At 41.2% G+C, this 27,142-nt stretch overlaps 1 protein-coding gene across 2 annotated transcripts in view; it reads right to left on the minus strand.

The window, feature by feature from the left end:
• Positions 1 to 24,118, minus strand: part of LOC148821991 (cytoplasmic dynein 1 intermediate chain 2) — a 32,127-nt gene extending 8,009 nt beyond the window's left edge. Inside the window, exons 1-9 of one of the 2 annotated variants that reach the window (XM_088931256.1) lie at positions 23,968 to 24,118; positions 19,954 to 20,071; positions 18,995 to 19,109; positions 17,463 to 17,553; positions 15,522 to 15,623; positions 15,119 to 15,234; positions 5,359 to 5,445; positions 3,115 to 3,277; positions 838 to 937 (exon numbers count right to left, since the gene is read on the minus strand). In XM_088931256.1, coding sequence (XP_088787382.1) covers positions 838 to 937; positions 3,115 to 3,277; positions 5,359 to 5,445; positions 15,119 to 15,234; positions 15,522 to 15,623; positions 17,463 to 17,553; positions 18,995 to 19,109; positions 19,954 to 20,061 — 882 coding nt within the window. In that variant the 5' untranslated portion in view covers positions 20,062 to 20,071; positions 23,968 to 24,118. The remainder of the gene's footprint in view (positions 1 to 837; positions 938 to 3,114; positions 3,278 to 5,358; positions 5,446 to 15,118; positions 15,235 to 15,521; positions 15,624 to 17,462; positions 17,554 to 18,994; positions 19,110 to 19,953; positions 20,072 to 23,967) is intronic. The other variant, XM_088931255.1, reaches the window with a different exon arrangement.
• Positions 24,119 to 27,142: the final 3,024 nt, after the last annotated feature.

Raw genomic sequence — 27,142 nt, forward strand, 5'->3', positions numbered from 1 at the left:
AGATTCCCATTAACAAAGGTGTTTATTTTCAATAGTTATTGGCCATATTATTAGTTTGAATGCATTGTTTCTGCATAATATGTTTTTGTGTAACTTTCCAACAGAAAACTGAGAAAATAGATAAAATGAGACATAATACGCATCAGTTTTACATCGCTAAGCAACGTGAAATTCTGCAGCAGAAGAATTTTCGTAAAAAATACACACTACTAAGCCCAGTACTGTGAATGAAATCACGTTTTTTGTTCTTTGGTTTCTTTAGTACAGCTTTATACCAATAAGCTTTTTCTCCAAGAAAAATCACTGTCTTTTTCACAAGCACCAGACACAGAATGCTTCGTATCCTTGCCATTCATTGTAACGGCAATATTTCTACTACCGCTCCCAAAGAATGAAAAAATACACCCTGTCGCATAGGCAGATGGATGAAGACTGACGGACGCAGATGGGTGAGAGAATATGCCAGTATCCCAAGCTTGTGTTGCTGTGCCGAGGCTGCGCAGACGTTTTTACTCCACGTTTGTGACTAGTTCCAGTACACTTGAATTGCATTAAAGCCCACATGACCCGCGTTAAGGAAAAAATATTCCTAAATGAATCAATGGCATTATAGCAGCCAAGTCACCTTATGGAAACTCATGCTATAGTAGAGATGATTGTGCCTGTACTTTCATAGCTCACACATCGATGTGGAATTCCACTCTAACTTCATTCTAAAAACAAAACCCGGCAAATTTAAATTGTGTTTTGTATCGTTTAAATTGGCATCTGTCCATCCACCTGGCATCCAAAAGCTCGTCGGAGCCTCTGTCTAAATGACAGTATGATGTATTTTACCTGAGGAGACCAATCAAGGCAGGTGACAACACGGTGTTTGGACCAACGCTCATCCATGAACTGCCTGTTCAAAGACAGCTTAGTCCCGGCTTGGATCTCTCTGTAAGATAAATGCACAGTCAGACTACTGGCAGGCAGGCTCACTAACACACAGCGTGTGTCCATCTGTCTCTGTTATGATGTAGAAAACTTTTTTGTAATTAGTTAGATGACCTTCATACAGATTTTATAATCATGTTTTAATCTGTCGCATTCACTCTATTTCCAAACAGAACTTTAATAATTATTTTTCCTTAAGATAATCATTACAAAATACATCTGGATCAGGGACAGGAGACACTGCAAGTCTTAATGCATGCAACGTACTGAGATAAGCACAACATTAAACCCTATAAATTAGGCTCAGTCGTTTTAAAAGCAAACTCTTCAGCTGAAGGCTTAATTTTGTCTGCTTAAGTCATTTTAAAGAGTTTTTGAAGGACTTAGTGTAATTACCTTTGATCTGACAATGATCAAATGTAAAACAACCTTTTAATGTGATCATGGTTATTCTTAAAATTTTGAACATGCTTCTTTTGTGTGTGTAAGGATTAAAGACAAGACTAATTAGGTGACCATGGCATCCACAAATAAACAAAAACCTGGCCTATGAGCACTTATATACAGGCATCCAAACATTATAATTCACTTCATGGCATTCTCCTATTCCTTTCGCATATTTCTAGCTCTGTCACAATGTTATGAGTTTATGGACATAAAACTAATTGGTTGAAATCAGCCACCCATGTGCCAGGACAACTTTCCCCTTAATATTCCTATTCAGTAGCTGTCCTAAGGTTTTAATGATTTGGGTATTAAGATCCCCTCTACCCTTCCTGGAAATTCATTCGGAATATGTCCGAGATCATTAAAATAAAAGCAGATGTGGCTAGACTCATCTCCATTACAGGTTAAATTACATGGCAGAAATACGTCCTCGAGTTCATTTGTTATTTTGCATTATCCCCATGTCATTCCTGCTACTGCATTTAGAATAAATGAATTCTATTGTGACTAGTTTTACTCAGAGAATTAAGTAACCAAGAATTTTGCCAGCCTCACTGCAACACTCCAAAGTTTACGGTAGTCTGGCTCTACCTAATTTTAAACATTACCGCTGGCTTCTCGGCTGCGAACATGGTTTCATCAAGGTACACCAGCGTTACGGTGCCCGTTTGAGGAGCTGTTAGTGAACCCATTCAGTACAGGATTCTTTATTTCCTGGGCCCACAAGCTGACCTGGAATATATTCCCTTTTCTGACTGGCTCCCAGCTCTTTATCTGTCCACCCCGGCCTACAATAAATATTCAGATTCCTGGCAAGATGGTGCCTGCACATAGCAGACTAAAAGGAAACTTCTGAAATCCCTGGTTTTCCCCGTTTACATGTCTCAGACTGCTCGGCCTTTTGCTCTGATGCACACCCAGGGGAACTGCTTTGTCTTCTCAGCCAGTGTCTCATCTCATGGTCTCAGCAGTTATTACATGGGACAGGGTGTCTTGATTATAGAAGTTCTTTCTAAGGCTTAAAATCAGTCCTGGAAAAGAGAACTAAACACAGTGGATGGTACGGTAGTCCATTTTAGGATGCAGTCTGAGATAGACTTCTCTTCTTCTTCTTAAAAAAAACACTAATTCATTTTAGATTTGTGCACAGATTGCATGCAACACCAGACCAGTAATGTCACAGGTGGATCGCACTTGATCCTCTCTACCCCTCACACAGTCAGAAAGCGCTCACCACCTATCTACATGTTTTGGGAATATCCTGAGAGATTGCTCTTGGGTGTAATTAAGAGGTGTGTTTTCACCTATGCCAATAAGCCCCAGACTATTCCTACTCAATGATGATTCCTGGATTACTGTAAATCTTCAGACACAATGTCTCTTGCTGGTAAGGCTTACTGCAGCAAAAAAAATGATTCTGCAAGGCTGACTAGAGATCGACTTACCCTTCAAACGCACTTGGTGGCATTGTATGAAAAACAGTGTTCTAATGGAAACAGTAAACTGCACTGTGGCTGGGCAAAAGCCTTTTTAATTTTAATTTTGGGTTGAGCCTTTTTGTTTTTCATAACCCACTTTGTTTTTCCTGTTGTTTTTTTCTTCCTGTAGGCTCCCAGATTATTAACTTGTATTTTGCACATACATTGTTTTAGTAGCGTTCGCCTTTTTGCTAGCACGCTTTCTGAAAACGCGCCGTTAAAAAACGAACTGCGGCCTCCGCCGGCTCCGTACCCCTCCTTCTCCTCCAGGTCCCGGCCGCTGTAGTCGAAGAAGACGTCCACCCGCTCGGACAGGGCGCGCTCCAGGATGCGGGTGCTGTGATCGAAGAAGGACAGGAACTCCTCGGAGTGCAGGATCTGCAGCTTCTCCTCCTCGGTCAGCTCGTGGGGGGGAGCTGGGAGACACCGTGGAAGCCTGTCACTCAGATGCTCGTGTCCAGAGAGAGCGTCAATAACAACAATTGCTTACACTTCTATAGCGCTTTTCTGGACACTCCACTCAAAGCGCATCACAGGTAATGGGGACCCCCCTCCACCACCACCTCCGCACCTGTCTGCTCACCGCACATCAGCTATCGGTGGGGAGGAAAACAGAGTGATGAAGCCAATTCAGAGATGGGGATTGTTAGGTGGCCATGATTGGTAAAGGCCAATGGGAAATTTGGCCAGCACGCCGGGGTAACACCCATGCTGTTTTTGAGAAACACCCTGGGATTTTTAATGACCACAGAGAGTCAAGACATCGGTTTTATGTCTCATCTGAAGGACGGCGTCTTTTTACAGTATGGTGTCCCCGTCACTACACTGGGGCATTAGGACCCACACAGACCACAGGGTGAGCACCCCCTACCTGCCCCACTAACACCTCTTCAAGCAACAACCTTAGTTTTTCCCAGGAGGTCTCCCATCCAGGTACTGACCAGGCTTACACCTGCTGAGCTTCAGTGGGTTGCCAGTTGTGAGTTGCAGAGTGATATAGCTGCTGGCTATAACATGGCAGGGCTGCCCTCTGGGGTTTGCATGCAGTTAACAATTTCAGTCTATAAGCAGAGAGCACAGTACCGCAGCTGGATTCATTCTAGAGCCCCGAAGGATTAAAATGGGATTCCCCCTCCCAAATTGGCATATATATCTTTCTGTTTTCCTGCAGTCCTTCTGCACCATTTACATGGATATCAGTCCTTGAGAACTGCACAAAGCAGAAAGCCATAAGCTAAACATACGCTTCTTCTGCGTCCGCTACATTTTGTATTTGGACTTTTGTTGTATTTTGTCGTATTAAACAGCAGACAAGCGTTTTACACAAAATATTTGTAGGCAAATTTGTGTATACACGCGTCGGCGATGAAAAAATAAATGTAGGAACTTTCATAAATTCAGATGTGGCGGGGCACGCACCAGAACTAAGCTTTTGTTGAGCCTATAGCACGCTGGTGCTTTCTTTATCGTGCGGCATCACCCTCGATACGGCTCATAAACCGAAAACAAGTACGAAGGCAAAAAAAAAAAGTAGGAAGGGGGAAGGCAAGGCAAGTAAAGTGACTGATATGGAGTTACAATCGAGGTTTTGAAGTTGAGGGGAGGGATTATAGTGACCAGTTTGGCACATATGTATGGCAAGAATGAATCTTCAATTTGTGCAATTAGAGACAGAGAGAAGGCTATTCAATAGACCTATGCATCTACTGTGTTCAGCGCATTTTATTATTCAATTTTATTTGATCTACTCTGTATACTGTAGGGCACTGCATTTGCTGTATTACTCTTTTCATAATACTTTAAACTACATACACACATACGAATACACTTACCATTGGTTTTACTTGTTTAAGGCAGGGAAATAGGAGGGTCTAAGGGCAGTGTTCTGATTATAAGTGACTTTGGGTAGACACGATATGTCAGGAAACTAACTGCTGCTAACAACATATACTTAAAGTCGCTCATTTCAACATGGAAGAGTTCTACAATTACAGAGGGCCCTCAAGAAATTCAGTAGCTGCACCTAATATCATAATATGACCTTGTACTGGTCTCAATACAGCTGGAACATATAGATTATAATAAACTATGTGGAACATAATCTATATAGCATGTGATCCCTTAAAGATACATCATAACATTTCTGAAAACTTTAAGTGAAATGTCACTCACAAAAGAGATCTAAAGAAACTGATTCTTTGAAACCTAAAAAAATCTAAAAAGTAGAACATCTAGTAATATTCAGAAGCATTACTGGACAGCATGTGAATTTATATAGGACGCGTGAAAGAAAAATACTCAGACGTCAATAAATAATCGAAATCTTATACTTTGCCTCCAAAAAATTTAGAAAACAAGTATCAGAGAGCTAAATGGAGGCATGAGACTGTGAATGATCTGAAGTCAGAATCTAAAAGTGAATACGACAAATGGAGAAACACCTCTTATAGGGTTAGGGTTCTCCCAGTCTAATACAAGCAGAGGAGTTTGGTCTCACCTTCCTCTTCTTCACTCTGCTGAGGTTTCTCCTCCTGGGGTGCCACCACTGGTTTGGGAGGGGCGATCTCCTCCTCTTCATCTTCTTCTGCACAATATAAACACACCAGCATCAGAGCTCACATTCACACTGCTTGACACATCTAGTGTCCGTGTCATTCAGACAATAGCTTAACACCTTAGCATCTTTTAAATCTTGCCCAGTTGATGTCCTAAGTCTTTGGATATTTGTGTGGTATTTTTAAATATTAGAGTAAATGTGGTGATTTCAGAACTACTTAACCCTTGGTCCTGCCGATCTTGTCCATCACAGAATGTTGGTCCAACCAGAACATTCATTTTCCAAATGAGTCGGACTGTCCCACCCCCTAGATACAGGCATTTTGATAAATAAATTCCACATACTGGCATTCAGCATTTCCAAATACATAACATTATTTGACACTGCACTAGATATATCACCATACTGACAAGTTCAAATTCAGAACAATACAGAAAGTCACCTCCTACATAGAGTATAGAAGAATCAATCGTGTTAACTTCAAAATATGCCAGCACTATAAACTGTATGTGTTCCTACCTGAATGCTAAGTTTTTTCACAAACTTAAAGCTGCATAATCACAATAAATATATGCTCCGAGCAAAATAGCTCTATATCAGGCAGATCAGGAAAATCACAGCTAACTGATGTGCAGACTTCTATTCTTCAAAACCAGCAATGAATCACTGTGACTGACAAGCTACTAGAACCAGAGGTAGTGGAGGAGCTCAGGATTAATAAATGTGTTGGCCTTGATGGTATTCTTCATTGGACTTATGATATTGCCTATAGACCTGGGCCTCTAACAAATCTTCCAACAGCCACTCAAAAAGGGGGTAAAAAAATGTACCTTTGCACTTACAAAGGAATGCTGAACATCATAGATAATAATTTAAATTATGTTTTTAACAGGTAGGGTGTAATTATTCCTGTACCTCCACAAAAGTAATCGAAATTGCCATGACTGCTGTATATCCTCATCAAGACACAAGACAGACGTGATAAAAGGCACCGCACAAGCTGACAGTTTTTGCCAGGTGAATGGCTGACAACAGCTTCTGCAAACATGTAAAAGAAACCCCCCCCCCCCAAAAAATCAATGCAGATTCTGTCCTCAAAATCTTAACTTGCAGGACGTGGAGGACAAGTCAGTACTTTATCAGAAAGTCTGTTTAGCTTGCCGCACATTACAGGACAAAGCCACAGCTGAGTGGAAGCCAAGGTCAGCTCTCTGAGGCATCCTCTCCGAATGACTGTATATCGCATTACAGCAACACATCCAAACAGCAGAGAAACATTCTGAAAACGTGCATTTCAAACTTAACACGAACATCCTTTTAAAAAGCACGGCTTCTGAATACTTAAGAAAGCACCAACCCCACGTTGTTGGCATCAGCGGTCCAGATATAACTGAATCAAGGGAGCTCATGGACACCAAAATGTCAACCGGATAAAAACATTACAGCATTTTTACACGTTTAATATTTAGTTGGAATGGATCGGCAGTCATTTTCACAGCACCATTTCCTTGGTGCGCTCGGAGTGCTCCTATGGGAGTGATCTTTTCAATTACGCTGCTCCATCCCGGAGAGCCTACAATGTGTAAATTGAATATTGCTGTGTGCCTGCCTTGCATTTGTTTGGCTTGCCTACACAATATCAGTTCCTTGAAAGATCCTGTTCTTAAAGAAGCAAGGCTGTCATTTGTGAAGAGCAGGAACAGCAGGGGTCTGACTCTCAACAACTGCTTCCCTGTGTTTAATAGGACGCCAGCTATTCAACAGGGAGTTCACTTGTTAGTACAGCCATCTCCTCCATGTCCGAGTAACAAGTTGCCCTTCCACATGAGGGGTGATGGGATAGAGGATGGGAACCAGCTGCCTAAGCCTGCTCCCAGCATCCAGGCCAGCTGACAAGACAGCACACACCAGATGGTAGTGCTGGGATTGTCTTTTTCCGCTATGAGGTGGCACAGGGATGGCACAGAGGTTTTCCGCCTGACTGCCTCCAGTCATGTCTCTCCCCAAAACAGTAAGCCTGTGCAATTACCGACCCACTGGGGGGTCTTAAGACAACCATTCAACCCAAGGACTTATAACAAAATACAGCTTGTAGGGCTTACCAGCTGCCAAACCACACACAGGCAGAAAATATCAAATCTTCTCTAACTGCCAAGAATTCAAGAGTTTCTGGACAAATACGCACACATATTTACTTGTACACACACCTATTTTATTAACGCTCTGTATACATCGAACGCGTGCGGGTACAGGTCCGAAAACGGAAAAACGCTTCCTGCGCGAGGGGAACGCCGCTGTTTAATTTAACTTAATCTGGAGCAAACTGTCATCTGCCAATTCATTATGAAAAGGGAACAGTGTTTTTTTTTTCTCTTCTGGGGGGTGGTGGTGCTGGTGGGGGGGGGGGGGAGCATTCTGACAAGTTTACAGAACTGGGTTAATGGCATGAGCGATTTCAATATATGCTCATACTTTCAAACCAAATGGAGAAGGTTAAAATCTTTCCTTTCAAGGGCCTCAATCAGCCTTAAAGGAAAACAGTAATCACTGTCTTTCAGCCAGCCCAGCCGCATTTGTCAGCCCTTTCCCGTCAATGCAGCCAGTGCAATCAACCTGCCAAGCATTCAGAACGGAAAGACAATCTGAAAATAAAGGGTATAATGCACCTGCCAGTGAAAATGGCCATTTCAAGAAAAGCTAGTGATCTTGGTGACCCCGCTGAGGAGGCGGTAGTGCAAAGGGGAAAGAACGCTTAAAAGAATTCTCAGTGATCTCCGATCTCTTGCACGCTGACACTTCCCCACAAAGCGTGCCAATTATAGCTTTTGTGCCACTTAAGAAATGAAAGCTTTTTTTTGGGGGGGGGGAGGAGGGGAGGGGGAGAAATAATCACACAGAGCAATAGAAAGACGTTCGTTCTTTGTCGCCGGACAATATATTAATGCAAACGCAGCCTCGGCTCGTGGGGGTCCGGCGTTGTTCAAGTACAAAACTAACGTCCTTTACACCCCACTCTGCAGGTGTGTACGCACCTCCAAAAAATCCGCCTCTGAAGAAGCACGAAAAGGCTCAGAAAAATCTGACTCCGACATCTTGATTTCATTTATTAAGAAGACAAAACAGACCCGTAGATAATCTAGGCATCTTTTCGGAATGAATATAATTTGAAACACATGTATGCTGTACGCACACACTCCGAATATATTCCAAAATACAATTTGCTTGACTAGAGATTCCGTTTTGAAAAAGCAGTTTGGAGGGCTGACATGTTTTTGAGCGAGGGTTTACAGGCAGTGCCCCCGCTTATGAACAAAACTGTTCGTTTCCTATCATGTGTATCATTTCCATTCATGTCATCATGTGTATGTTTTTTTTTTGTAATTCATGATTAAATTTCCATAACATTTAAAAGTCATTTACACTGGACCCAGTTTGAAACTAAAATTAGATCATTGAAGGAAAAAATAATTTGCTTGCTATTATACTTGATTTGCATGTTAACTTTAGACGCCCAGTCTACTAGGATCGCTTTTTTGTTTGATGCTTACAGAATGAATGCAAAAACATTACATGACTGGAGAAATGAAAATAATTTAAATAAACTTAATTGGGCTTTAAAAAGGAAAAATAAACTCCCTCCGAATATCGATACACTTGAAGTTCAATTTAAAGAACGGAAGCTGAAATATATTGGTTCTCAAATTCAAAATTACAGTACTATGCGCCTTGCTTGGGGATGCTGTGTGAATTGTCAGCAAATTATCATCAATGAATCTGTGAAAGGTCAAACATATGTGCAGATGGAAGGATATTTTAATTGGTCTTCTGAAAATCTATGAAATGTTTAAAAACCGCACCATCTGTGATGCTAATTTGGCTAAAGCCATAGTCAGTTATGTAATGGCAATAACCATGAATGACATAAGTATCAAACTTACACGCAAAAAGAAAGTGTCATGGAGCTTTTCATTTGCCTTTGGAGAGTGAAATATACTGTAATAGTGCACAAGCTCATATGTGTAACCCACAGGGTGATGGTTGACCTTTTTCATTTAAATAATGGCATTAATAAGAAGAATCTACATTTTAATAAAGTTATTGTTAGCTTTGCTGTACGATACCTAGTGGTTTAACGACAGTATGTTATACACTTAATACCTGAATTCTTTGTCGTGAGATTTAGAGTCAGACTGGAAAGCATCACAGATAGCAGTAGTTAGAATTTCCCCATCTCTAACCTCTTTGTCAATGAATGCCAATGACAAGGTTAATGAACCACCAAGGTTTTCTCTTATTCTTTTCGAAAATGTATTTTAACGTCAAAATAGTGACACTGTTGTAGAAAGATGGAAAGAAAAGCTGGGCTGTAAATTAGGATGTACCCAGCAATAACGCTAGAGCCAAGTTCCAGTTGTCTGAGTAATGTGTTTCTGTGAAGCAGGTTAATCAAAGTTAAATCATCTGTGAAATAGGTGGCTTTTGTTAAGCTGAGTTTCCACACTTCCAGTGTTAGTTATGTTTCAGGATAAACTTGGCAGAACAAGGAGACATGTTAAAAAACAACCTCTAGGAGGCAGAGAGAAGTAATGTTTGCAGAACATTTCTCAGTATGTTTTACGAAACAGAACAAAAGGTCTATATAGCTCAACCTGGGATTTGAGAATTTGAAACAAGTTAAATAAAACTGTGTTTATCAGTTTTTTAAATTGCTGCAGCAGTAATGCCTTTAACGATTGGGCTTCAGAAAGGTTTAGCATTACTGATCAGTGAAGGGGAATTAGGTAGTTTCTGCATGAAAGAGAACTGGCACTTCTTTAGGCATTTTGATAATGTGAAGACACTCAGCAGTTAATGGAGTGGTTGAGCTCTTCATCACTGGTACCACAGTACTCCTCCACTCTGACGTGTCCCACACTCACCACATACTTATTTATCTGAAACGGGCTGACAGTGATTCGTGACCTTCTTCTTCCAGACAATTCACATGTTCAGGAAACTCTATGGGGCTGGACTCCCATTCAGCGAGTGTCAAACATGAAGAGGTGAAAGTACTCTGCTAAACATATGGTGTACGACAACAAATTCTTAGCTTGTTTTCACATAACATGGTCAGCTCAAACACGTCTTGATGTTAACCAGTGACGCTATCATACTGCACAAGGCATCTTGCTCCAAACTTCAGTCTACTTTTCTTTTTTTTTTGCAAGAAGTGTAGCCTTTTGTTTTCATGCATTTTTAAAAAGACACACTCATCAGTAAATCTAATTTTTGCAACCAAATGCTTCACTGTGTCCTGCTGTATATTTAAAAACATGGCAAACTCTACACAAGAATATTTTAAAATACTATTAAAATGAAGGACTCAAAGTATACTTTTTTGACCCCGCAGACCTGATGCAGAATTTCAAAAGAAGAAAAATGCACAGGAATACAGCCTCTGTTTTACATGTTCATCTTTCAGTGCTGTCTTAATAAAAGGAGACTACTTGGGCTCTCAACAAGATGACAAGGAATCAGACCTACTCTGCTACTTTCATGCGTCTGACTGTCTTCAAGGAATCCAAGTTATTTTCCATGGACTATGTCCTGAAACATCAGAACTGAGATCAGGCTAACACGTCAGTGTACGTAGCATCCTTTTTACTCTGAAGTGACCAATCATCTCTGAAGTGACACTGCAAAGGGCAAAAACTCAGCCTTTTGAATTGTGAATTAACACCCCTCAACACTTCCAAAGTTCACCACTCACGTTTTTATTACCAACACTTTTCGTATCATACTCCGTATACTGTATTTTGGATCCACCAAACCATCAACAGCAACACCTGCAAGAGACATTTTTATTTTATCATACTGCATAGAGTTAAAAATGTATTTTGCTTTCTTTTTCTTTCAGTAGTCTCTTGATTGCTTTTTAAAATTTAATTTATTTTAAAAAATGTCCTTTTTCTCCTTTTCCTTGCTAGAAAAGAAAAGGCTTAAAAGTTCTGGAAATGGCAGTGGTCTCGGTTTTCAAATGACTAGAAAGCTATGCTGTTTTAAACAAAAAAGCCATGAGAAAAATACCATTTCATGAATGTACAGCACAGAAGTGGTGGCATCAATTACTGTACACATCCAAGGAAACAGTGCAGCTACATTTGTATGTATGTCCAGTGACAGATCATTTATTGAAACAATACAGAAATGAGATGTGAGAGCTAAAGGCCAATTAGAACATAAAAAATAGTGATTACATTTAAAGTAAGACACTTGTGACAAGAGGCAATTGAACTCTTTCAATGGTAAAAAAAATGTATTAACCTCATTTTGAAGTCCAAGTGATTAAAATAATCAAATTTAATTAAATATCAAATTTAAACACTCCACAACCTCTTTTATTCCAGAAATGGATTCAAAAAGCTGTTCCATATATTACATAGCCTATCACTTCCTATGATTTCTGTTTTTTGCATTTTTTCACTAAAATCTTCTCTTCAATCAGCTGGGGTATATAAAAAAGATAACTGCACCACGATATGGCAAATGTTTGAGAACATTCCGGGGTATGTAAACTTATCGACTGGATGTAGATAATTTTATTTTCATTTTGTTTTTCTTTTCATTCCCAAATGTCATTGAACTGTGCACTTCATTTCGACAAAACCTACACCGTAATTATTCGACCACAGAAAATTCACTTTTCTTCATCTGTACGTCACAGGCACAACGTGGTGGGATTTATAGCCACTGCAGAAACATAAAAGGCAAATCCTACTGTACCAAGGTGAGCCTGCAGTAGCCCTCAGAAAAAGAGATGCAGCCCTACTTTCGCAGAACATATTAATAACAAGAGTCCAAAACAGCTAGACTTTCTGCCTTTTAGATCTCATCTTGACATTTAAATGTACTTGACGGGACTGTTCAGTTCCTGACAGAAAAGTCTATTAGAACCAGCCCAGTGAATCTCACATTAACGGTACATCGAACAAGTTCTGCCTTCTGTACACAGTAGCAATTAGGAGCCGTAATCAGCTGTCTGAGCCTTCAGAAGGAAGCCACCTGACTAGACCGCCTCTCCCTCAGTGCAGTCTTTGTCTCACTACATTCTACTCCCCCTGCCGCCTGCTGACCTTGAGAGCTCACCAACGTCTGCTCTACTTGACAATATGATGAATCACTCAACCAGTTGATCTATGTGGTGCCACACAGAATATCAAGCGTGTGCTATGATAATTCATCTTTCTGCGTCTCATGGAGGATGTCCACAGACCACAACTGCCTGCTCTTTCCGTCGGATCAGCTTGAGGGACTGCAAGGCATGAGTTCCAATGTACAGGCCTAAAAAAGTTGGATGCCTTACTTACAGTACTTAACAACCAGGCTGTATATATATATAACAGGGAACAAAGAAAATGGAGCCAGAAAGGGGATAAAATGAGTCAGTGTCTATATGGACAGGCAACCTGAATGAACTGAAATACTGTTTAAAAAATTAAATGGTACAACAGAATATGATAAAGACCTACATATAAGATAAGAGATCACTTTATTAGCCATATACAATTTCATTAGGAATTTGTCTTTTCGCATACCCCATCTTGCTCTCCATGAGACACACAGACAGGGAGAGAAGCTTGGGGTCAGAGCGCAGGGTCAGCCATTGTATAGCACCCTTGGAGCAGTTGGGGTTAAGGGCCTTGCTCAGGGGCCCGACGGAATAGGATTCCTCTGCCGGCCACGGGATTTGAACCTGCAACCTTCCAGCCACAGGCGCAGATCCTTAGCCACAGAGCCACCACTCCGCCCCTTTGTGTATTGATGTATCAATTACATATTGATGTAATGGCAAAACCCTTCCAGCTAAAGTTAAACAACTTTTACGGATGTCTTTTGAACACAATAAGGCTAACTTTACTCCAAACACTTCACGAGGAGACTGCGGATCAAACTCCAAAAGCCCTTTCTACGTGAATACTAGCGCCAGTCTCTATATCTGTGGATTCACTTACAATTTTGACGGAACTGCACTTTTTTTTATCTATGGTCTGAGTGGAGAAAAGGCAACTTGCATTCCTCAAAGACAGTTTACCACAAACAATCTGGCTGGTTCCGAGTGGAAAAAAAGAATCACAATCTTCAGAAGTCGGAAATGTAAACCCAGCTGAAACGTGTCCAACGTTTCGATGCCAAAAACCTTTCTGAGAGCAAATGTGGTTTAGGACCAGCACCAGAACAGATCTCTACCACAGGATCAGCATTCTGTGGTCAAGGGTACTCTCAAAGTGCAGGAATCAAAACACTCAGCAATAGTAATAAACACATTCTTTCAAAACAGGTTTAGCACTCTAAATACTAAGTTTAACTTAAAAAATAATTTGTTTAAATAACATGAAATACAAGAAGACCACAATGCTCCTATCAATTGATTCTCACTGCATTTGATGGTCAGTCTGCTCAAATTCTGACATCTTTCCAAATGACTGTTAACAGAAATGTGCGCTGTCTAAAATATCTGCCATATGACTGTTTCCATCCCTAGTCCCTGGGGTTTTTAAAATCACCTCCTCAGCAACACATTGATGGAAATGGATGTTCATCATACAACAGCCAAACACAGGATCCATAATGACAGCAACAGCCTGTCCTCAAAGTGGAACTGTGCTACACTGTGTTTGCCTTATCACACAAGCAACTGCACCATTCCAGTACAATCCTGACAACGACTCCCTAAGGAATCAGATTTTGAGGAACAAAAAGCCCCCCAAATCCTCCTATTTCATCTACGTGTTCAAACATTTTTAACTGCCTTACACTTTTCTTTCCACACAAGTAAAATACTCCTTCGACACCTCCACTACTCTAATTAAATTCCACTCTAAAAACAGACGTTTTTTTAGACGAACATGTCATGAATGGACACTGAATGAATTCCAAAAAGAGTGTTACTAGTTATCAACAGTTATAGCATTAGTTAATAATCTAAGGTCTGCACAGCAGTTTTTTCTGGTAATTTAAACACGAATTTGCATATAGAATCACAAAGGATGTGTTTTTAAAAAACAATTACAAATATGCACACAAGCATAACAAAGGTCTGTATTAGGTTACAGTGAACACTTGAAATTAAAATGCCAAGTACGCCTCCCAGACACTCATACATGACACTTATTCCAGTACTGCTCCAAGTATTCCAATACTAATGTAGTGAGACTGTGACAGACATTAGCAGAGAATACATACATAAAATTACTAATCCCGACCACCTTTCTCTCTAATACTGAAAACGAATTGCATAGTGAGCCACAGGACGCTTCGTCTTTTGGGGGTGGCCGGTAATTGTGGACCTGTGTGCAAATTTAATCTTCCCTTTGCCTTCCTACATATCCCCTGGCCTCCGCAATTTTCTTTAGCTTTCATCTTTCCGTACGGAGAGGGCAGATAATTTCCACTCAATGTATGCTTCCTGCTTCCATTTGTATGATCATATAAAATGGCTGGCCACGACCACAGCAAAGAGCTATAAATATTTAGTTCAAAAACACTGGAGAACGACAGAGCTGTCCTGATTGTTCCCTGGGTCTCCTACTTTTGCTATTAGATGGCTGGCGTTAGCGGCCGTTCTAAAAAAAAACAAAAAACACGATGCAAGAAAACAAGTCTGAGAAGAATGTTGAAGTCACCCATGTTTAACGTAAGCCTTAACTAGATGGATACCTACCTTCCTTCTGCTCCGTCATGACGGGAGTTTGAGTTTCTTTGGTGTAGGACACAATTTCACGTGGCGGAAAGTCCACATGAGTGACTTTAGCCATTCCCAGCTTAAGGGGACCTCGCCTAAAACAACAAAGAAATATGAAACAAATATGACAAAGAATACCGAGTGAATAGGATTTAAACGTCAATTTGCTTGGAACACAGCAAAAATATGGTACATGGGATACAACACTTAATTCTGTCTGTCTTTGACTTTTAGCAAAACTAGGCGAAACAGAAATGCTAATAGCAATGCAGAAAAGCTTAGGAAAGTTAGTATTCGCCATGGTGTCAAATGAAACCTCTTTGATGGGCTTCAAACTTGCCCGAAGTACACGGACTTAACTGATGGAAAAACAAGAGCAGACAAAGACATTGGAGGTCTGAAAAGGAAGGAAGAAGACAGGTACCCCAGGTCAGAATCAGAGTGAAGCTGCAGAACTGATGGATCAGTGTCCCAGTGCAGCGTCCTGATTAGAGGCACAGCGACAAGGCAGCGTTAGTAAGACAAGCTGGATATTAGTGAAAAAGGAAAACATTTCATGGATACTTAGAACTAACAGAATCAATTCTCATTGAAGAATATTTAAGTTTAAGTTACAACACCCCGTTCAAATGTTAAGAGCAGATTTTGTCATTAATCCAAGTGGTACAGCATGCCTAAAATATGGAGAAACAGTCAAAAGTTCATTTTTTCTTTAATATTGCTACTTATTTGTATCATTTCAAGAAGAGACACAGACACCCCAGCTCACAAATGAATTGAATAAACAGTGTACGGCATTAGAACGACTTGAAAGGGGTTTCCAAACTCATCCGGTTTCGAATGCAAAAAAAAAGACACAAGACTGGTTTGTTGTGCACTACATGTATTATATGATTGCCTTGGGCACAAAACATGCACCCATGTGCACAGGAAATTGACATATTGGTAAAGGAAATGAGTCAACACGTAACCCTTTAGGTAAAGGAAGAGCTGTGTGGCCCCGCTGGGACAAAGGGGAGAGCTAGAGTTACCACAGGGGGACGCAGCTATAATTATAGGTTAAGCACAGCCCAAGGCATTCATATATATATTTTATTTTTAATTCGTTTAGCACCTTCTGCTAATTAAATAAGCACTTTTTAAAAAGTTTGATCTTAAACCGAAAACGGCAGGTTGTGAACGAAATCTAAAGCCATTAGTAACTAAAATTAAACAGAACTTCCTTTGCAATTTCACATCTTCATGAGTTTTTAAATGATGCCCTCAGTATGGGTGTAAGCGGGAAGGGGGGGGGGAAGAAGAATTCTTTAATCGCATAAAATTTAATGCGAAATTCGGCCTTATTTACAAATTTTGCCCATTTATCTCACAGGAGGAAAACTATCAAAACTCTCAGGCACCGGGAGGCAGTTACCAATTGTGAACAAAAAAAAAAGTTGTGGAAAAATGTACTGCATGCAACGCAGGGAGAAACTTGTTGAATATAAAGACACAAGCGGCTACGTACGTCTTCTGCAATTTGAGATAACCACAATTACTGCCAGCATTACTACACCCATATTTTCTATAATACAAATGTAGTATCAGTATGAAATCAGAAAAAATAGTGATATTCATGATTAAATGCTAACTCGTATAAGCAAATCGTATTTATTACGTCATGTCAAATACTGCTCTTTTAAGTATTTTTACAGAGGGAAAAAATCCTATTATACCTCTATAATCTAAACCTTTGATTAAGACCTGCTCAGGAATGTCACTTGAACAGTGTATTTGAGACACTCAGGGATGTGTAAACTTACTGGACCTTCTGTCTGATCCATACAGAGTATAACTCTGACCCTACCGTGCCCCGATGTCACGATTAGCAACGACACCGACTCTGAAACAATCGCTACAGACTTGCCTCCGTGTCAGAAAGTTAGAAAAGGCAAAGGCGACGCCAATCCTTTTTACACGGGGATTATTCTTTTAACATAAGCTGCCGGCGTTATGATGGGAGACAAAACTCCGACTTAGTCATATAAATAAGCAGGAGGGAGGGGGGGGGGAGCAAACATAAACGCACATAAGCCTTCAGCTTTGTCCAAACTTACAGGGGGGCGTCTTTTTAAACCCGTGTGTGTGTGTGGAGGAGGAGGAGGGGGGGTCAAAGACATACTGTAAAAGAATAACTTCTCCCTTTTGCGTAAAGACAGTACTGCGATGAGAATACCCCCTGCCTGCCAGTCACGGTGTGGTATTTTGGCTTGCCCTTTGGCACACGCCTCCCTAGAGGAGGAAAGCATTATGTCATTAAAATATTACACCGAGATTACCGTACCTAGCTCCAACGGCGCCATCGCCTGAGTCTTGGCTTCCAGTCTCGCTGGGCGTGCTCACAGACTTGGAGGATGGAGACATAGGTGGAGGGACTAAATAGTGAAACAGACAGGTATCCGCTGTTACTACTCGGAGTGGCTGCGCTGTGCGGAAAGTTGCAAACGTAATTTCACATGGGGAGGATCAAATGAGAAGGAGATGAGCCCAACAGGCAAAAGAAAAGGAAAAGAAAAACCATGGAAGGGGAATGAGTAGCAGAAAAGAGAAGGAAAAAGAAACATGGTTATATTCCATGCTGACGTCCCCATGCCAAGTGTGCAGTTAAGGCAATACAGACAACAGGCTTCACTCACAAACAGCTCCGTTAAACAGTCACCGTCTACTTTATAGTTAACAGTTACTATTCACAGAAAAGTAACAAAGAGAGGAAAACAGTCAGCAAGTAAGAGCATTTTAATGCGGGTACTCCAGAGTAAATAACTTATTCGCGTTCAATGGAAAAGAAACTCGTGGGAACTAAATTAAGTTCAGCATTTCTAGATTCTTTTCAAAAACTGGTTTCGATGCTGAAGCACAACTCAACAAAGGAACTCAAAAATACTCTTTAGTACATATCTAATTCAGTAGTATGACTTGCAGGTCAAATAACACATAACAAGTAAAAGAAATCTGCCATATTCTGTGTACCAGCATTAAACAGAAAGCTGACAAAATGTCACCTGACTTATGTGTGATGCTTCTATACAAATTTTGATGTAGTGATATGAAAGCATGCGGAACTGTGCCTCTCACGCTAAATCATTCACATCAAGCATTTAGAGAAATATTGACCAAAAGCAAAAGATAATTTTTTGCAGTAATAATGTCCCACTTAAATGTATTAAACAACCTCTTTGCTTAAAAATCCCAGGTAGAAAAGTGCCATTTCTATACAATAATTTTGTAAAACTATGGCTTAAATGGTAACCAATGTGCTAAAATAGCAAAGTGACTGCAAATGAACATGAAAAATAAACCTGTTTTTCAGACAGATATGTAACATGAAGGCAAAAGAGTTTTAAATTTAAAACAAACGTTGCTCCTAATTTACTCTTAAATTACTCTTAAATTACACAAGTTGTATAATTATAATTCATAAACCTTTGTTTTGCATTTAGTACCACAGCCACTCCAGAGGACTGGACTATAGTGGTACTATGAAGCACTACTGCCACCTACTGGTGAGGCTCTAAACCTCTTGCTAATGTGATGGAAATGACAATGATCCCTCAATACATCATTATTCAGTGTTGCACTAAATTGAGCAAAAAAGACTACACGATATTCCCGTTTACACTTCTGAGCAATAACCTTCACCTTTTTCAAATAACTTTTATTGAGCAAAAAATACAAACACTAAAATCTGGAAAGAAACAGTTATTTGCATTAGAATTTGCATTACAATACTCCTCGATACATATTCGCTTACAAGCAAGCCCACAGCTGCAATGCCCTGGCGAGATAATTAGGCATATGGGCGCGCAGAACTCTTACCAACTGGCACATCAGGAGTGATGCCCATGCTCTGCAGCAGCGCTTCTGCCTCTCGCCGTTTCTTTTCCAGGTCAGAGTCATCGGGGGGAGGAGCCGCATCCTTCTTCTGATCGGCCTGAGCAGACAGAACAGCGCATCTCAGCACAGCGAGGTGGCGTGGAATAGCGCTCTGAACCTCGGGATTCCCGGGAGCCACCAAGCGCATTCCACCGAGGGGCAGATTTATCGAGACTAACAACTGTTTTGTTTCTTCCGTAGTGACTAGTAAGGCGCAGTTGTTAACGCTGACCTGGGGTGCTGCCTGTGTGGGGTTTGCGTGTTCTCCCCTGTGTTCTGGTGGGTTTCCTCCAGGTGCTCTGGTTTCCTCCCACAGTCCAAAGACATGCTGGCAGGTGAATTCGCTGCCTGGAAAACTGGCCCTGGTGTGAGAGTGTGTGCCTGTCTGTGTTTGTATCAGTGGGAGCCCTGTGATGGACTGGCGTCCCATCCAAGGTGTATCCTGCCCTGCTCCCATTGCTCACCGGATTTGGCTCCGGCTATCCTGCAATCCTGAATTGCATGAAGCTGTTAGAAACTGGATGGGTGGATATTGATGAGCACAGGGGAAGACAGGAGTTCTTCAAAGAGGAAAAGCCTACTCCAGAAATGACAAAGGAGGACACAACGCTGCAAAGCCAATTATTTCTCTCCGAGTCGGTGACAAAACGCTGACAACACTGAGGTGACGGTATTTCTTTCCCATTCTCACGAGCGTCCACCATTCAGACTTCAAAAACCGCCTAAAGGTTTCGTGCCGTCAGAAAGGGAAGTCATTAGAGGCACCACCAGTGGTGTGCTGAGTGGGTGCAGTGGCTGCACCACAACGCTGTCTTTAATTAACAATAATGCAAATGAATCACTGCGAAGGACCGGCAGGACGAAGTGTTCTCCAGGCTGTGGCCCTCTGGGTTGGGACCCACCTCTTTCTTCTTGCGCTCCTCCTCTTTCCTCTTCTTCTCCTCCCTGATCTGAGCCAGGCGCTGCTTCTTCCGCTCCAGCTCGGCCTTCAGCTCGCTTTTGTCCGACATGGCGCCACACCTGGGAAGGCGACAACGCACACGGGGGAGAATCAGCGCGAGGATCGGGAGGAACGGCAAAGCACGCCACTCAAAAGGCTTGTCGTTCTGATCAGCCCAGAAGCCTGAAGCATCTGAGAAGCCCAGATCTGGTTCCATCTGACACGTGTGGCACCAAAAATACTTTCCCACATGAATTCTAAGTCATAATAGGAGGTTTGTTTTAATGACGTACTGGCTAATGAACGGCCCATTCTTCCTTTCTATGCTGGGAACGGCAAGAGATCATCAGACAATCATTCACTCCAATGGGGCAATTTTCTCTGGGTTATTGCACTGCCTAGATCTGAACAGATTTCTGTTCTCGGGCTTAAAGCTCATCCGCAAGGTTAAAGAAGGATCACCGAGAGAAGCACCGTTATATCAGATACGCCCCTCGAAAAAGACACAGGCGAGGTCTACGTCAACCAGTACAGAAATAAAAAAACACTTCACTTCTTGATTCAGGCAGAGCATTCAGTTCCCTAGCGCTGTAACACACGTCTACATAAGAATTTCTGTTACAAAGCAAAAAAAACAGAAACCATGTCTGATTTCACTCAACAGGTGAAACAGCACAACTCCTGCTGTATTCGGAGAAAAAACTATTCTGTTAACCAGTGAGTTCTCCATCGCTCACATTTAAAATTTCTCAAGGTGGCTCCTGGGTTATTGAAATAAAGCGCATCTAGGAAGGCTCAAGAGCGCCCCCTGGTGCCCAAACCATTCCCCTTGCTCCTTCCACTTAGCCCCACTGACAGCGGGCTGAGAGTGCACAGGTGGCCAGAGAAATCACCGCTGAGTTTCCTGTCTTAAATGGCTCCATTCAGATTCTTTTGTCTGCACTGCCTTAGCCTCCAGCTAAATAATATGTCCTTAAGGGATTAGATGCGTATTGTGAACAGAGGCATTGTCTTTTCTCCAACAGAATTTGAACAGCCCAAGTCACGGGGCACCATCTGACCTTTTCAACATCATGTATACTGTCCAGCTCGGTTTTAATTGCCAACGTTGCTGAAAACATAATTAATCTGATTCTAACAAAACACTGAATAAATATACTCAAAGAGATATCATCTGTAAAACCCTATTAAATAAAACTACTACTAATAACACATTTTAAGACTTATATTTACTCAAGATTTAGATGACTGTCCCTCCCAGTCATAACATGATGAATATTGCTAAACTACAAACACACCTAATGTTTGTTTTAAAAATAACATTACTTATATTACACAAACACTGAAAGCTAAGTTTATTAACACAGCAGACAGAACCTAAGCGCTGCTGAACCTTTTTTATTCCCCCATTTTAAATCCACAATCCAAATCATCTGGCATCCGTGAGCGACAATCTGTTTAACACGTAAGCAAATGATTTCTTTTTGAGACATCTCCCAACATGACCACCCACAAATGATGTACTAATCTCTTTGAATTTCAGTAACAGATCTCTCCAGACCCCTTGAAATACACTTTAAAAATTATATTCATTATATAAATTCTGAAAACAATATCATACAACAACAGTTATGCTCCAAATCCAACTGTTCCCCAAAGGAGATTGGAGAATGAATAGCAAAGTTAGGATTTCTAAAAGCAGAGGGCAAGTGGACTCATACCAGGGTTATTTTTCCACGCAGTTCAATTCTCAATTGGCCCCAGAGACTTCTCAAATCAGGGTTTATGCTGCTGTTTAGGAGATTAATTGTGCGATGCAGGACGAGGGCTTTGCCACATTCATCCTCTCTGCAAAGATTTCTTTATTTTTTTATCCAAAAAATGTAAATCGGACAAGAAGACAGACTGTCTGTCATGGACACAAAGGCCAGGCCTGTAGCTCTGCATTTGGAGAAAGTCTCTGTGGCCCCTGTACACAAATGAAGCACTACAAGTAGAACAGGTAGTGGAAATACCTAAGGCATTCCATGCATCAAAATCAGTTGTGTCATTTTAGCATCTGAAGTTGAGTCTGAGAGTTTCCTGTCTTTCAGTAACAGTGCAGAATAAGAAACACAAAACAATGTCAATATATGCATGACAGACAGGACATGGACAAAAGAATTGAAGTCTTTACTCATTTACTAGCCACAATACAAAAGTCAATCTTAAAAATGAAAAAGTTATACTTTTCTTACCAGCATACAAACTCCAGAACAAGAACTAATAACACACACTAGGCTCTGTTATTTACAAACAGAGCTGCAGAAATCTCACCGCACACCGCTATAGTTTACAGCATTACCACAGTTTGCAGCCCACTGCGATGAATGTCTCTCATTTGACAAAGACATGCTGCTTTCTATTAATGTTGAATGGCAATAGGTTGGTCACAATATGTAATCTACAACAATCACAATCATAACAATGACAATAACAGAATGGCACTCAATACTAAAGTAATGTTACAAACTAATATTGTAGTAAGACCCCCTATCCCCCAAAATGACCATTTTGTTCAAGACATGGTTGGAATATAATAAACACTAGTGGTAGTTAAGAAATAAGGCTGAAAAATTGTAATTCGGGATAGTTAAAGCAAGTACATGCTGAGGTGGAGGAGAGATTGTACTTTCAGGTTTTTGTGAATTCCATCCATACAAGTACTGTTATGAATTATTATTTATTAATATCACACAAAAACACACTGCCAAATTAAAAAAAACAACAACCAGCCAGTCAGCATAGCTCTGGAAGCTGGGAGAAAAACCGGATCAGCTCGAGAAAACCAACACAGACCAGAAGAGACCATGCAAACTCCGCACAGAAGGACTCGAGATCAGTGAAGCAGCAGCGTCGTGCCGCCACACAGTCCCGCCTTTGGCCAACCTGTCGCGACGCTACATTTGCTTTTCGGGGCGCTCAGTTAGACGGGAGGATTATATTCTCCAGGGGCCAGAACGGTTCCCAGACCAGTTTTAAGACACATGATGCTCCATGGCTGCTGGATGAGGCAACGGCCGAGCATAACGTCCTCGCTAACACAGGGGCCAGGCGAACAGTTTGGAAACCTTTCAGGTAGCCACCAGCCACGGGCTGTCACGGGGGGATATTAGAGGGTGAGAAATGAAAGAAAACTTTAATAAGAAATTCGAAAACGTGGGAACAGGCTGTTCCTACTCTTCCCATCAAAGACGATGAAATAATGACGCAAACACACACACACGAACACTCGCCGAGAGCTAATTTTCCCAAACCAAATTTTCTGAATTGAATTACTGTCATACAATCTAGCACACCCATGACACCTGCGTGGGGAACAAACCACAGTAAAGCTGATCGGTGTTACAAACATAAATCCCCCCAAATGAACTGGAGTCAATTACTGTTATCACTGGCATCCTTTTAGCACTGATCGAGGCGCAGTACGCGAAAAGGACACGGCCGTAGTTGTTCAGACGTTTAAAGCGTGGAGGTAAATCTAAAGTTCATATTATTTCGACGCCGGGAGAAGCGTTTCTGGAGTGCTTCGTGCATGATCAAGTGTGCCCCACCCGTCTCCATCTGACAATACAGAGCAAACTCCGGGACATGTCAGCAATGACTGGCTGCGCTGCTTCCAAACCGGACAAAGAGCGAGCGGCAAGTGTCTTTCTGTTACCACCGCCATCGCCAGGGTGTTGCGGCGGACACCATCTTAAAGTGCCACTCGTTTTTGACAAGAAAAGGCGAAGGGCTGACTGTCACTCCGACCGCTTTTGTCGTGAAATAAATAATTAAATGCATCCAATCCTGGTGAGCCACCGACCCGGCCTTCTTACGGCTAGGAGTAGATGTCAAATAAAACAGTTCCTACGACAGCAAAGACGCTTTGAGCTTCTTAAGAACAGTTGCAGCCAGATTATGTTAATATTAATATTCGTGGCTGTGCACTAACCTGAAAGAGTTCCCTGGATTTTACCGTCAAAACCCCGTCCAGCTATGAATAAACTGCTTTCCCCTCTACCGTGTACACAAAGATGGAGAAGAACTACGGCCGCTGCCGAAGGACATACAGGCTCTGGCGAACTCAAAAGAGGATCCCGTTCAGTGGGATCTGGCGCGCCCCCTTGTGGCCATGAAAACGTCTGACCGCACCCCTTATCCCACCTTTTCGAAACCAAAGGGACAAAATGATTTCCATCTGTAGTGAATACCTAGCGTGTTATCTAGTCTTCAGACGTGTGTAGTCCACAGATCAGAGTTGTGTTATGGAATGAGTTTTGGTAAGGAAAGGCAATGGAAAAGGCCATTAAAAGTCGACCCAGAGAAAACAATAACAAGTAATAAACATTGTAAAGTAAGTCATATATAATCATGGAAATGATTAAATCAAACGAACAAACCAAAGAAGCATTAAAAGTTTTCTTTTTTAAAATGTTGCTAAAGTTGTACCGTAAAGTATTATTAGCTATATTATTGCCACCAATCTGGAAGAAAGATGATGCTTCTCAGAAAATTGAAACATGGACTCCTGCTCCCTCTTCCCAATAATGTATCTTGTCAATTTTTGTTAACATTTTTGTTAGGTTACGCAATTACATAAAATACCCGAAGACATTAAGGTTTATGTCAGTTCAATAAGCATCATTCTGGCTGCTGTTTTTAAAGGAGTGTAAAGATGAACAACTTCCAAGACACAAAGCAAATTTGAGCCCAAATTTCAATCCTTCTCATTAGCACAACCTTGAAAATACAGGTATTTAAAATATATAAGGAAGCAACACATTATATTATTTACTTTGTCCACTTGTCAAAAGAGGAAAAAGTCAAGTTAAAAAAAATACTGACTGGGAACAGTGTGAAACAAAAAAAGAGCTCTGTCTTAGGAAAGCTCGCTATCGTCTTGTCTGTTTGCAGTCTCCTAGGTGGAAAGGCAATGGAGACAATGTACCAGTATGGAAAAGAAGGAATATTGACAACTCTCTAGCAAATAATCCAGAAGAAGGAGCAACACCCCCCCCCCCATTAAAAAAATAAACAGTTTGATTCTGAGCTACGTTTTTTTTTTAAAGTAATTATTCCTTCTAATGAAAAAATAATTGAATTGCTATGTATAAATGTACATATATCATATACGGTATCATATATGTATCATATATCATATATTGGATATATTTTGGAATCAAATACTATATACACCAGCAATAGAACATGCAGGTAGTTGTCAAGCCCATGACTTAATAGTGTGATGGGTCACCATGTGAGGGCTGTACAGCCTTTATATATTGTGGCATGGACTCTACAAGCCTCTGGAGTTCTACAGGAGGGATGTGGCACCACTCTTCCATGGGAAAGTCAGGCCGGGTTGATGGAGGTGGAAAACGTGGAGTCAGGCGTCCTTTCAGAATGTCCCATAAAGTCTCAAATGGGTTCAGACCTGGTGACTGAAAAGGGCATGGCAGGTGGATAACATCAAGCCTCCATGCTGCGCGGATGGGAGCATTTATTAATTTCTAAACCAAAGTTATGATCACATGCGTTTTACTACATACGGCATATTCAGTACTTGTTTTGCACAGTCTCAGCCATTTTTTTGCCAACTCACTGCAGGAATTGCTCTTGGTAGATCTGAACTGGACCCCAAACCATGGCAACGGGAAACGTGACGCACTCATTCGCTTCATTAGCCTGAGGCATGGTGATGAGGTGTTCACTGCTGCTACCCCTCCCCTCGGGGTCCTGGGCTGGGGCACACTCTGTGTGGAGTTTGCAGGTTCTGCTCACAGGAGAGTGGCTTCCCACTGGTGCTCCAATATCCTACCACCTTCCAGAGACCTCGGGACTAGGCTACTCTAAACCACACTGTTGTGTGTGTCTGCCCTGAACAAGATGGGTGTCCTATCTAGGACGAAGTCCCTCCTTGCAGTCTGTGCTTCTGGGATAGGCATAGGGTTTCGGCAACTCTTATGAAGTGGCTTCCTGATAATGGATAGATGGATATTTTAAGATTCCATTTGCACAGATAATATGAGCTGCACATCTTGTCACGCCTGAATTCAGCAGAAGACTAGCGCACAAAAAGTAGTACCTAAAAAGAGATGAGCCCGTTGTTTAAACAGGTGTAAAATAGAAGAGGATTCCTCAATATCCCTTCTATTCCACCATAATAAAAATGCAAATAGCCAGATGTGGTTTTAAGTATGTCATCCCACTGGCATTGAAAGAGTCATCACAGAGTTCGCTGAGAAGGCAATTCCTTCATTTAAATTCACTCCAGGATAAACATGCCACAGTATTACAGTGAAGAAGGGGTTCTAGCCTTATAACTGCTTATTGACTGTAACCTTGAGGTTTTGTGACTGATTGAAATCCTAGGTGATTTACCAGACTCTATGATGAACACACGACCGTCTCTCGTTTTTGAAGGGCAAGACAAGCATTTTGGACCCCACTACTTTTTTCCCCTAGGTAAATTTCAATTGAGGGTTTTCATATCCCTTGAGATATTAAATGGACTCATCTGTGTGATTCCGGAATTGTGATATGTTTGACATCCTCCGTCCGTGAGCTAGAGTCGGAGCGATCCTTTCATTTTAATGGAGTCTTTTATACAATATCGGGGCTGAGTCGTAAAAAATGAAATCACCACAATTCAGCTCACGGCGAGACATCAAAGGTCATGAATTCAAATCACTTTAAAATATAGCCAGCCTACTGTATCTACAGTATAGCTAATTTGTGGAGGACATTCATACATTGAGTGATTCAAAATCAGCACTACACTGAGTGAGCAAGAAAAGTTCCTTAGAAGATGATACTGAAAGGACAGCAACCAGATTATTATTAGTCTACAATTTAAGTAGGAACCAAAACCATATCAAAACAACAAAATATTGCTAACACATGTAAATTACAGTAAATTAATCTCCAACACAAATCAGTTTGCTGATATCAGTGCAGCTGGAGAATATCTAAAAGGAGTAGTATGAGGTTTATCTACAATCAAGACTCCATAATGTTAAAACTAATTGAAAGTGATAAATTCAAACTGTGTGTTGGGATTAGCCAGGCTGAAAGAAAGCCATCGGATAATTTGACAGACTGTGTTCCTTCATTTAGAAATTTCTTAC

The sequence above is a fragment of the Atractosteus spatula genome, chromosome 13, assembly GCF_055471065.1.
Source record: "Atractosteus spatula isolate fAtrSpa1 chromosome 13, fAtrSpa1.hap1, whole genome shotgun sequence".
NCBI lineage: Eukaryota > Metazoa > Chordata > Actinopteri > Semionotiformes > Lepisosteidae > Atractosteus > Atractosteus spatula.